This window comes from Oncorhynchus kisutch, linkage group LG12 (genome assembly GCF_002021735.2).
Source record: "Oncorhynchus kisutch isolate 150728-3 linkage group LG12, Okis_V2, whole genome shotgun sequence".
Taxonomy (NCBI): Eukaryota; Metazoa; Chordata; class Actinopteri; order Salmoniformes; family Salmonidae; genus Oncorhynchus; species Oncorhynchus kisutch.
This window is the reverse complement of record NC_034185.2, coordinates 3,912,609-3,925,942: the sequence shown is the minus strand read 5'-3', so window position 1 is coordinate 3,925,942 and position 13,334 is coordinate 3,912,609. Positions and strand designations below refer to the sequence as shown.

Here is a 13,334-nt window from a genome sequence, read left to right as displayed (position 1 = left end):
ACCTACTTTACCTCACTGCACCTGGTGGTGCTCTAAATGGGTACCTAACCACTTTACCTACTTTACCTCACTGCACCTGGTGGTGCTCTAAATGGGTAGCCAGCCATCTTAAGCCCCTTTTACACAGAGGGCTTTACTTTTTTAGTTCCTGTGTTGGAGGAGTCCATCTATCTAGATGCGTATCGTTCCTGTATCAGAGGAGTCCATCTATCTAGATGCGTATCGTTCCTGTATCAGAGGAGTCCATCTATCTAGATGCGTATCGTTCCTGTATCAGAGGAGTCCATCTATCTAGATGCGTATCGTTCCTGTATCAGAGGAGTCCATCTATGTAGATGCGTATCGTTCCTGTATCAGAGGAGTCCATCTATCTAGATGCGTATCGTTCCTGTATCAGAGGAGCCCATGTATCTAGATGCGTACGGAATCCTCTTCAAATGGAAGGCTAATTATTATGATTGTAATGATGGTGTGCTTTCTCTCTCTGCTTCTCCAGCCCAGGAGGCAGGTGTGTCCCCGTGTCCCAGTACCTGTCCTGACCTGTCTAAGTCCCAGACCCTCAGCTCTCTGTCTGAGAGCGGGGCTGTACTGGTAGAGGTCTGCTGTCTGCTAGTACTGGCTGTAGACAACAAGGTATCTGACACACACACACATTGCCTCCTCCTGCTGGCTATCGACAAAACACACAACTACCTTTTCTCAGACTGTTGGCTATGTTCCCAAACCATTTCCCCTTTGTTGATCTTTACCTCTGTTTCCTGTCGTCTGCAGACAGCAGCAGAGGAGCTGTGTCTCCTACTCAGCCAGGTGTTTCAGATAGTTTATACTGAGTCCACTATAGACTTCCTGGACAGAGCCATCTTTGACGGAGCCACCACCCCCACCAGACACCTCTCTCTCTACAGTGGTGAAGACCTCAATCAATTAACATATTAATCAATCCCACACAGACACTGACACCTCTCTCTCTACAGTGGTGAAGACCTCAATCAATTAACATATTAATCAATCCCGCACAGACACTGACACCTCTCTCTTACCAGTGGAGGCTGCTGAGAGGTTGGACGACTCATAATAACGGCTGGAACAGGAGTCGAATGGAATGGCATCAAATACCTGGGAACCATGGAAACCATGTGTTGGATGTATTTGATACCATTCCACTGATTTCCACTCCAGCCATTACCTCGAGCTCGTCCTACCCAATTAAGTAGCCACCAACCTCGTGCTCTCTATAGGGATGAGGCTCTGCCCAGCTCAAAATGTTTTCACTTTTACTAAGAGCAGCAATTAAAAACACTGTTATTTTGTTATTGTTTTGATAATAAATATGAATCTATTTATGTTTTCTAATTGTGAAGACGACTCTTCAAGCAAGGTGGACCTTAAGGAATCATTTGAAGCAGAGGCCAGCACCTTGTAAGTAGCTAGAATTATGCCTGTGTGTTATGCAGTTAGTTCCAAGGTTCTCAGGTGGCGGTTCTCAGGCGGTGGTTCTCAGGGCGGTGGTTCTCAGGGCGGTGGTTCTCAGGGCGGTGGTTCTCAGGGCGGTGGTTCTCAGGGGGGCGGTTCTCAGGGGGGCGGTTCTCAGGGGGGCGGTTCTCAGGGCGGCGGTTCTCAGGGGGGCGGTTCTCAGGGCGGTGGTTCTCAGGGGGGCGGTTCTCAGGGCGGTGGTTCTCAGGGCGGCGGTTCTCAGGCGGCGGTTCTCAGGCGGCGGTTCTCAGGCGGCGGTTCTCAGGCGGCGGTTCTCAGGCGGCGGTTCTCAGGCGGCGGTTCTCAGGCGGCGGTTCTCAGGCGGCGGTTCTCAGGGCGGCGGTTCTCAGGGGGGCGGTTCTCAGGGCGGTGGTTCTCAGGGTGGCGGTTCTCAGGCGGCGGTTCTCAGGCGGCGGTTCTCAGGCGGCGGTTCTCAGCCGGCGGTTCTCAGCCGGCGGTTCTCAGCCGGTGGTTGTTATTTGTTTTTTAATAGGATCCCCATTAGCCACTGCAAAAGCATCAGCTACTCTTCCTGGGGTCCACATGAAACATGACATGATGCACAGTACAGAACATTATTAGTTGAGGACTGAAATGCATCTAAAACATCACACATACTGTAGCCTACGTATCAGTACATACACACAATACATAGTACAGAACATTAGACTGTAGCCTACGTATCAGTACATACACACAATATATAGGTCTAATACATAGTACAGAACATTAGACTGTAGCCTACGTATCAGTACATACACACAATACATAGTACAGAATATTAGACTGTAGCCTACGTATCAGTACATACACACAATATATAGGTCTAATACATAGTACAGAACATTAGACTGTAGCCTACGTATCAGTACATACACACAATATATAGGTCTAATATATAGTACAGAATATTAGACTGTAGCCTACGTATCAGTACATACACACAATATATAGGTCTAATATATAGTACAGAACATTAGACTGTAGCCTACATATCAGTACATACACACAATACATAGTACAGAATATTAGACTGTAGCCTACGTATCAGTACATACACACAATACATAGTACAGAATATTAGACTGTAGCCTACGTATCAGTACATACACACAATACATAGTACAGAATATTAGACTGTAGCCTACGTATCAGTACATACACACAATATATAGGTCTAATATATAGTACAGAATATTAGACTGTAGCCTACGTATCAGTACATACACACAATACATAGTACAGAATATTAGACTGTAGCCTACGTATCAGTACATACACACAATATATAGGTCTAATATATAGTACAGAATATTAGACTGTAGCCTACGTATCAGTACATACACACAGGTCTAATATATAGTACAGAATATTAGACTGTAGCCTACGTATCAGTACATACACACAATATATAGTACAGAATATTAGACTGTAGCCTACGTATCAGTACATACACACAATACATAGTACAGAATATTAGACTGTAGCCTACGTATCAGTACATACACACAATATATAGTACAGAATATTAGACTGTAGCCTACGTATCAGTACATACACACAATATATAGTACAGAATATTAGACTGTAGCCTACGTATCAGTACATACACACAATATATAGGTCTAATACATAGTACAGAATATTAGACTGTAGCCTACATATCAGTACATACACACAATATATAGTACAGAATATTAGACTGTAGCCTACGTATCAGTACATACACACAATATATAGTACAGAATATTAGACTGTAGCCTACGTATCAGTACATACACACAATACATAGGTCTAATACATAGTACAGAACATTAGACTGTAGCCTACGTATCAGTACATACACACAATACATAGTACAGAACATTAGACTGTAGCCTACATATCAGTACATACACACAATACATAGGTCTAATATATAGTACAGAATATTAGACTGTAGCCTACGTATCAGTACATACACACAATACATAGTACAGAACATTAGACTGTAGCCTACGTATCAGTACATACACACAATACATAGTACAGAATATTAGACTGTAGCCTACGTATCAGTACATACACACAATACATAGTACAGAACATTAGACTGTAGCCTACGTATCAATACATACACACAATATATAGGTCTAATATATAGTACAGAATATTAGACTGTAGCCTACATATCAATACATACACACAATATATAGTACAGAATATTAGACTGTAGCCTACGTATCAGTACATACACACAATATATAGGTCTAATACATAGTACAGAATATTAGACTGTAGCCTACGTATCAGTACATACACACAATACATAGTACAGAATATTAGACTGTAGCCTACGTATCAGTACATACACACAATACATAGTACAGAATATTAGACTGTAGCCTACGTATCAGTACATACACACAATACATAGTACAGAATATTAGACTGTAGCCTACGTATCAGTACATACACACAATATATAGGTCTAATACATAGTACAGAATATTAGACTGTAGCCTACGTATCAGTACATACACACAATACATAGTACAGAATATTAGACTGTAGCCTACGTATCAGTACATACACACAATACATAGTACAGAATATTAGACTGTAGCCTACGTATCAGTACATACACACAATACATAGTACAGAATATTAGACTGTAGCCTACGTATCAGTACATACACACAATACATAGTACAGAATATTAGACTGTAGCCTACGTATCAGTACATACACACAATACATAGTACAGAATATTAGACTGTAGCCTACGTATCAGTACTAACACACAATATATAGGTCTAATATATAGTACAGAATATTAGACTGTAGCCTACATATCAGTACTAACACACAATATATAGGTCTAATATATAGTACAGAACATTAGACTGTAGCCTACGTATCAGTACATACACACAATATCTAGGTCTAATATATAGTACATAACATTATTAGACTGTAGCCTACGTATCAGTACATACACACAATACATAGTACAGAATATTATTAGACTGTAGCCTACATATCAGTACATACACACAATATATAGTACAGAATATTATTAGACTGTAGCCTACATATCAGTACATACACACAATATATAGGTCTAATATATAGTACAGAATATTAGACTGTAGCCTACATATCAGTACTAACACACAATATCTAGGTCTAATATATAGTACAGAACATTATTAGACTGTAGCCTACATATCAATACACAATATCTAGGTCTAATATATAGTACAGTGAAAATTACAATACAATATATACAAAATGGCTGTGTCTCTTCAGTCCTTTTTGTACAGTAAGGTGGTCTTATCTGGTTTTATTGCTAGCTTGAGTTACCTGGGTTACCAGAGACTTGAGGCTTGAGTTACCTGGGTTACCAGAGACTTGAGGCACCTGGGTTACCGGAGACTTGAGGCTTGAGTTACCTGGGTTACCAGAGACTTGAGGCTTGAGTTACCTGGGTTACCAGAGACTTGAGGCTTGAGTTACCTGGGTTACCAGAGACTTCCACGTAGTCATGGCTCTATTTAATACTGTGCATTTCCCAGCCTCTGTTCTGGACGTGGGGACTGTGAAGAGACCTCTGGTTGCATGTCTTGTGTTGTACAGATGAGTATCTGTACTGTGAAGAGACCTCTGGTTGAATGTCTTGTGTTGTACAGATGAGTGTCTGTACTGTGAAGAGACCTCTGGTTGCATGTCTTGTGTTGTACTGACGAGTTTCTGTACTGTGAAGAGACCTCTGGTTGAATGTCTTGTGTTGTACCGACGAGTGTCTGTACTGTGTTGCCAACTACTTGAACAGACACATCAATATCTCTCGGCTCAACTTTGATCCAGGAGAGAATGACATCTTCCCTGCGTGTAGATCTAAGTGCGATACGTGCTGCTTTGATCTGGACCAACTGAAATCCACCGATTTCCTTCTTTGCTGGACAGTAGTCCAGGTGAAACTACACATGACCATACAGCTGGACAGTAGTCCAGGTGAAACTACACATGACCACACAGCTGGACAGTAGTCCAGGTGAAACTACACATGACCATACAGCTGGACAGTAGTCCAGGTGAAACTACACCAGACCACACAGCTGGACAGTAGTCCAGGTGAAACTACACATGACCACACAGCTGGACAGTAGTCCAGGTGAAACTACACATGACCACACAGCTGGACAGTAGTCCAGGTGAAACTACACATGACCACACAGCTGGACAGTAGTCCAGGTGAAACTACACATGACCACACAGCTGGACAGTAGTCCAGGTGAAACTACACATGACCACACAGCTGGACAGTAAGTCCAGGTGAAACTACACATGACCACACAGCTGGACAGTAGTCCAGGTGAAACTACACATGACCACACAGCTGGACAGTAGTCCAGGTGTGACAAAACTAGGGCCTATAGGACCAGTCTGGTCAAATGAGATGTCAAGACGGCAACGCCCTATCATGGACAGACCTCTTCCTATTTTAGCAACCATATGTTTTGATCATGACAGCTTGCTATGGTTCTGTAGGGGTTTTAGTGATGTGGTTCTTTTGGGTTTTAGTGATGTGGTTCTGTAGGGGTTTTAGTGATGTGGTTCTGTTGGGTTTTAGTGATGTGGTTCTGTAGGGTTTTAGTGATGTGGTTCTGTAGGGTTTTAATGATGTGGTTCTGTAGGGTTTTAGTGATGTGGTTCTGTTGGGTTTTAGTGATGTGGTTCTGTAGGGGTTTTAGTGATGGGGTTCTGTTGGGGTTTTAATGATGTGGTTCTGTAGGGTTTTTAATGATGTGGTTCTGTAGGGTTTTAGTGATGTGGTTCTGTAGGGTTTTAATGATATAGTTCTGTAGGGTTCTGTTGATGTGGTTCTGTTTGTTCTATAGTTCTTTCCAGGGTTCTCTAGAGGCAGGGGGCGACTCTCCGTCCCCCACCTCCACCCCAGCCTCCCCTCAGACCAAGACAGCCAGCGAAGGAGAGCTGAGCACCACCGCCACAGAGCTGCTACAAGACTACATGACCACGGTAGGGTGGGTGTGTTGTGTGTCTGTGCGTGTATGGATGAATAATGGTGCCTGAGGGGATGTCTGCCGTTTAACCAACTGCTATTTTGTGTGGTTTTTTTTTCCACATTGTTTGTAACTTATTTTGTACATAAATGTTGATGCTACCGTCTCTTATGACCGAAAAGAGTTTCTGGATATCAGAACAGTGATTACGCACCTCAAACTGGATGAAGATTTTTTTTCTTCTTTAATGAGTCCAACGAGAAGGATATACTGCTATCCGAAGAACAGGCCCAAATCCCCATCATTCGCGTGAAGAAAAGACAGAAGCACATGGGGCAGAGATCAGGGTGCCTCGTCGGCGAGTGGGTAACCCGCCTCTACTAGCCGTTCTATCGGACAACATGCAATCACTGGAGAATAAACTGGATGATCTCCGTTCGAGACTATCCTACCAACGGGGTATTAAACTGTAATATCTTATGTTTCACCAAGTCGTGGCTGAATGACGACACGGATATACTATACAGTTGGCTGGGTGTTCCGTGCAACGGCAGGACAGAACAGCTACGTTCTGGTAAGATGAGGGGTGGTGGGGGTGTTTCTATTCGTCAATAACAGCTGGTGCACATTGTCTAATGTTAAAGAAGTCTTGAGGTATTGCACCTCATGATAAGCTGTGGACCACACTATCTACCAAGAGAGTTCTCATCTATATTTTTTGTAGCTGTCCATTTACCACCACAAACAGATGCTGGCACTAAGACTGCACTCAACAAGCTGTACAAGGCCATAAGCAAACAAGAAATTATCATCGGGCCACCTGGAAAGTGTCAACACTGACATTTTCAACCTCTCCCTGACCAAGTCTGTAATACCTACATGTTTCAAGCAGACCACCATAGTCCCTGTGCCCAAGAAAGCGCTGGTAACCTGCCTAAATGACTCACGTCGGGAGCCATGAAGTGCTTTGAAAGACTGGTCATGGCTCACATCAACACCATTTATCCCGGAAACCCTAGACCCACTTCAATTTGCATACCACCCCAACAGATCGGATGACGCAATCTCAATCGCACTCAACACTGCCCTTTCCCACCTGGACAAAATGAACTACTATGTGAGAATGCTGTTCATTGATTTACAGCTCAGTGTTCAACATCGTAGTGCCCACAAAGCTCATCATTAAGCTAAGGACCCTGGGACTAAACACCTCCCTCTGCAACTGTATCCTGGGCTTTCTTACAGGCTGCCCCCAGGTGGTAAAAGTAGGCAACAACACATCTGCCACACTGACCCTCAACACTGGGCCCCTCGGGGGTGCATGGTTAGTCCCCTCCTGTAGTCACTGTTCACCCACGACCCCAGCACCATCATTAAGTTAGCTGAAGCCACAACGGTGGTAGGCCTGATCACCGACAACGATGAGACTGCCTATAGGGAGGAGGTCAGAGACCTGGCTGTATGGTTTCAGGATAACAACCTCTCCCTCAACATGAGCAAGACAAAGGAGCTGATCGTGGACTACAGGAAAAAGAGGGAAGAACACACCCCATTCACATCAACGGGGCTGCAGTGGAGTGGGTCGAGAGTTTCAAGTTCCTTGGTGTCCACATCAAACTATCATGGTCCAAACACACCAAGACAGTCCTGAAGAGAGCATGACAACGCCTATTCCCCCTCAGGAGACTGAAAAGATTTGGCATGGGGTCCCCAGATCCTCAAAAAGTTCTACAGCTGCACCATCGAGAGCATCCTGACCGGTTGCATCACCGCCTGGTATAGCAACGGCATCTGACCGTAAGACGCTACAGAGGGTAGTGCAAAAGGCCCGGTACATCACTGGGGCCAAGCTTCCTGCCATCCAGGACCTATATACTAGGCGGTGTCAGAGAAACGGCCAAAAAATTGTACGACTCCAGTCACACAAGTCATAGACTTTTCTCTGTGCTACCACACGGCAAGCGGTACCGGAGCACCAAGTCTAGGTCCAAAACAGCTTCTACCCCCAAGCAATAAGACTGCTGAACAATGTATACCACTTGCATATACATATATATATAGCCAAGAAAAGTATGTGAACCCTTTGGAATTAGCCGGATTTCTGCATAAATTGGTCATCAAATTTGATCTGATCTTCATCTAAGTCACAAAAATAGACAAACACTATGTGTTTAAACTAATAACTCACAAATTATAGTTGTTTTCTTGTCTATATTGAATACATTTAAACAGTTAGTGTAGGTTGGAAAAAGTATGTGAACCCATAGGCTAATGATTTTTCCAAAAGCTAATTGGAGTCAGGAGCTAACCTGGAGTCCAATCAATGAGATGAGATTGGAGATGTTGGTTAGAGCTGCCCTATTAAAAACACTGACAAAATGTGAGTTTGCTATTCACAAGAAGCATTGCCTGATGTGAGCCATGCCACGAACAAAAGAGATCTCAGAAGACCTAAGTTTATTGTTGACTTGCATAAAGCTGGAAAGGGTTACAAAAGTATCTCTAAAAGCCTTGATGTTCATCAGTCCACGGTAAGACAAATTGTCTATAAATGGAGAAAGTTCAGCACTGTTGCTACTCTCCCTAGGAGTGGTCGTCCTGCAAAGATGACTGCAAGAGCACAGAGCAAAATGCTCAATGAGGTTAAGAAGAATCAATCCTAGAGTGTCAGCTAAAGACTTACAGAAATCTCTGGAACATGCTAACATCTCTGTTGACGAGTCTACGATACATAAAACACTAAACAAGAGTAGTGTTCATGGGAGGACACCACGGAAGAAGCCTCTGCTGTCAAAAAAAACATTGCTGCACGTCTGAAGTTTGCAAAAGTGCACCTGGATGTTCCACAGCGCTACTGGCAAAATATTCTGTGGACAGATGAAACTACAGTTGAGTTGTTTGGAAGGAACACACAACACCATGTGTTGAGAATTTTTTTTTAAAGTATGGTAGAGGGAGCATCACTGTTTCCTGCCTCAGGGCCTGGACAGCTTGCTATCATCGACAGATTTCCCAAGTTTATCAAGACATTTTACAGGAGAATGTAAGGCTATCTGTCCGCCAATTGAAGCTCAACAGGACATCACCCAGAAGTTTGGTGACGCAACATTACAATGAGCCAAAACACACAGAAGTAAATCAACAACAGAATGACTTCAACAGAAGGAAATACGCCTCCTGGAGTCGCCTAGTCCTGACCTCAACCCCATTTGAGATGCTGTTGCATGACCTCAAGAGCAGTTCACACCAGCCATCCCAAGAGTATTGCTGAACTGGAACAGTTTTGCTCAGAAGAGTGGTCCGAAATTCCTCCTGATCCCGTTGTGCAGGACTGATCCTCAACTACAGAAAACGTTTGGTTGAGGTTATTGCTGCCAAAGGAGGGTCAACCAGTTATTAAATCCAAGGGTTCACATACTTTTCCCACCCTGCACAGTGAATGTTTACACTGTGTTCAATAAAGACAGGAAAACGTATCATTGTTTGTGTTATTAGTTTAAGCAGACTGTCTATTGCTGTGACATAGATGAAGATCAGATCAAATTGTTTTGACTAATTTATGCAGAAATCCAGGTAATTCCAAAGGGTTCATACTTTTTCTTGCTGTAGCCATCGTTATTGTTATTTCATTGTTTTTACTTGAGTTTATTTAGTAAATATCTCAACTCTATTTCTTGAACTATGCAGTTCTTGGTTAAGGGTTTGTAAGTAAGCATTTCACGGTAAGGTTTACACCTGTTGTATTCGGCGCATGTGACAAATAAAGTTTGATTTGATAGTATGGTGATCTATAAAATATGTACAGCTGTTTAGTTGCAGCTAACCTAACCCTCTTTTAGGCTCATCTCATTTTATTTTTCTTTAACCTTTTTCCCTCCCCTCTCCCCCCTTTTCTCTCTCCTCCCTCCCTCCCTCCCCCTCTCTCCTCCCTCCCTCCCCCTCTCTCCTCCCTCCCTCCCTCCCCCTCTCTCCTCCCTCCCTCCCTCCCTCCCCCTCTCTCCTCCCTCCCTCCCCCTCTCTCCTCCCTCCCTCCCTCCCCCTCTCTCCTCCCTCCCTCCCTCCCTCCCCCTCTCTCCTCCCTCCCTCCCCCCCCTCTCTCCTCCCTCCCTCCCCCTCTCTCCTCCCTCCCTCTCTCCTCCCTCCCTCCCCCTCTCTCTCTCTCCCTCCGCCCTCTTTTCCTCTAAGTTGCGTACCAAGTTGTCGTCTCAGGAGATCCAGCAGTTTGCTACTCTTCTTCATGAGTACCGTAACGGAGCGTCCGTCCATGAGTTCTGTATCAACCTTCGCCAGCTCTACGGGGACAGCAGGAAGTTCCTCCTACTGGGTGAGAACCACTTCCTGTATGGGGGTCATAGGGTAAAAGGTCAAACCTGGGATGTGTTTAGAGGTCAAGCCGAGCAGCAGGAAACAATTGTGAAACGAACGGGAGATTTTTACCTGAGCTTGACCATTGAGAATGCTTATTTTGTGTTTCCCAATCCCTGTTTTTGCTTTCGTTGTGCCTTTATTGAACAGGACCTTGCTGTTTCAGCTTGACTGTGAAATGAGTCTGCACTATTTCAGTTCACTTAAGGCTCTCGGGGTTCTACAGTGGGACCATTTTATGTGCCTACATATGTGCTGTGTGTCCTGGATTGTTAATTTAGAAGCACCTGTGAGTCTAGAGAAATGAGGGACTCTAGCTTTAATACCAAAAAGAATTTTCATTGTGCTGCTAAATTTATTTGGCTCCTTAGAGCCCCTGGTTCTGTGATTCAGACTGTCTGTGTCTTTTCTCCCCCTTTCCGATCCCATGTCCATCCAGGTCTGAGGCCGTTCATCCCAGAGAAGGACAGCCAACACTTTGAGAACTTCCTGGAGACCATCGGTGTTAAGGACGGTCGTGGCATCATCACTGACAGCTTCGGACGCTACCGCCGCACCGCCAGCTCCGCCTCCGACTCAACCACCAATGGGAACGGGGCGGTGGGAGGGGACGGGGGTGGGTCTGACGAAGGGCTTGTGCCCTCCGAAGGAGACGAATGGGACCGCATGATCTCTGATATCAGTAATGATATAGAGGCTCTGGGTGTCAGTATGGACCAAGAAGGGGTCACACCCTAGCCTCTAACCCCTTGCCTCGAGTCTGGGTTGCAGTATGGACCAAGAGGGGATGACGCCCTACCCCCCTAGACCCTACTCCCTACCATCGAAACTGTGCTGCAGTATGTACCAAGAGGGGTCACACCCTAGACCCTAAACCCTTCTCCCTATGCCCTAACTCATACCCCCTAGTCCCTACTCGTCCTTAACCAAGAGAGAGGACGATCCAGCCAGCCCAGATCCAAACCCCTGATGATGACATGCTGTGCATTGTGGCCAATCAGCTTTCAGTGTGAGCCAGCGTGGGGCCAATCCGCTCGGCCTTTTAAAGAAAACTTTATTGATCCATTCGTAGTGGTTTTTACTTTTAAGTCTCTGGAGTTTTGATCGTTATTGGCAGCATCTGCCATCAGTGACCAGAATGAAGCTGAGTCGCCCTCCTGAGGGCGACCATCATGAATACCCACAATGCTCTGTCTGGTGTCTCGCTTCACAATGGGTGCGTTTGACATTGCAGCCGACTTTAAAAGGCGAGTTGAGACCGACTGATCTACAAATCACCTTAGATCATTAAAAAACGACCTACTCGAGTATTATATGTGGGTCAAGTCAGTCACAGTTTTCCCTTCATACAGCTGCTCTGGAACACGGCCAATCGGAGTCTGTGGGTGCGCTGTACAGGAAGTAAGGGTACCATTTGACACGCAGACCAGAAGATGTGCCTGGACACAGAATAGTGAATATTTTATAATGACTTAGGTTCGTGTATGTAGTAGTTAGCCTGTATTTCTGTTCTTTAAGGTCAATCATTAACCTTCTATACAGTCTCAGCCCTGTCTAAGACTGGGGGAGAGGTGAGGTTCTACTCTGCTAACATATGGAATTGTTTTAAGAAGGCATGTAGCTTTTTGATTTTAAGATCCCTTGAAAATATAAAGAAAATATATCAAACTGATTTGATGAAACAGTGAATTTGGCCTTACTGCCTTTAGCCCATACAAACACATTGAGTAACAGATTCACTACATGGAACGACAGATCTAAAGGAAGTTTGTTCTGAGGTGTGTGTTCAATATCTGCGAGATATAAGAAAGATCGAGAAATCTTTTCAATTTTATTACATATATTTGACGCTAAACTATCTCCATATATACTTCCATTCATTTTTTTTTTTCTCCAACTGGTACCAGGGGACCTTCAAACGAGTCTTGTGAGGCAAAAGGGGGGGGGGGTCGTAGAGCAAAAACGGATTTGGACGTCGACGGATGTGACGGATTAAGGAAAGGATGTAAGGAAACTGAAATCTCTTTAAGAAAAAAGTATTTAGTCAGCCACTTTTTTCAGTTTAAACTGACGGATGTTGATGAGGATTTTTGTATTGTGCTAATGTGATTTCGGGCGGGCTGCGGAAATCCACTCTGGGAGGGGGTCAACTTAATCCACCACTCTGGGAGGGGGTCAACTTAATCCACCACTCTGGGAGGGGGTCAACTTAATCCACCACTCTGGGAGGGGGTCAACTTAATCCACCACTCTGGGAGGGGGTTAACTTAATCCACTCTGGGAGGGGGTCAATTTAATCCACCACTCTGGGAGGGGGTCAACTTAATCCACCACTCTGGGAGGGGGTCAACTTAATCCACCACTCTGGGAGGGGGTCAACTTAATCCACCACTCTGGGAGGGGGTCAACTTAATCCACCACTCTGGGAGGGGGTCAATTTAATCCACCACTCTGGGAGGGGGTCAACTTAATCCACCACTCTGGGAGGGG

The 13,334-nt window shown here is 44.5% G+C and overlaps 1 protein-coding gene across 3 annotated transcripts in view; it reads left to right on the top strand.

Annotated features, from left to right (window-relative positions):
* The window catches only part of ccm2 (CCM2 scaffold protein), a 41,739-nt gene extending 28,658 nt beyond the window's left edge, over positions 1 to 13,081 (top strand). For all 3 annotated transcript variants that reach the window (XR_004211831.1, XM_020475743.2, XM_031836742.1), the window contains exons 5-10: positions 497 to 633; positions 772 to 907; positions 1,362 to 1,419; positions 6,357 to 6,495; positions 10,665 to 10,803; positions 11,284 to 13,081. Coding sequence is in view for 2 of the 3 variants with exons in the window: in XM_020475743.2 (XP_020331332.1) it covers positions 497 to 633; positions 772 to 907; positions 1,362 to 1,419; positions 6,357 to 6,495; positions 10,665 to 10,803; positions 11,284 to 11,582 (908 nt within the window). In the remaining variant the exon portion in view is untranslated. The remainder of the gene's footprint in view (positions 1 to 496; positions 634 to 771; positions 908 to 1,361; positions 1,420 to 6,356; positions 6,496 to 10,664; positions 10,804 to 11,283) is intronic.
* The last annotated feature ends 253 nt before the right edge of the window (positions 13,082 to 13,334 follow it).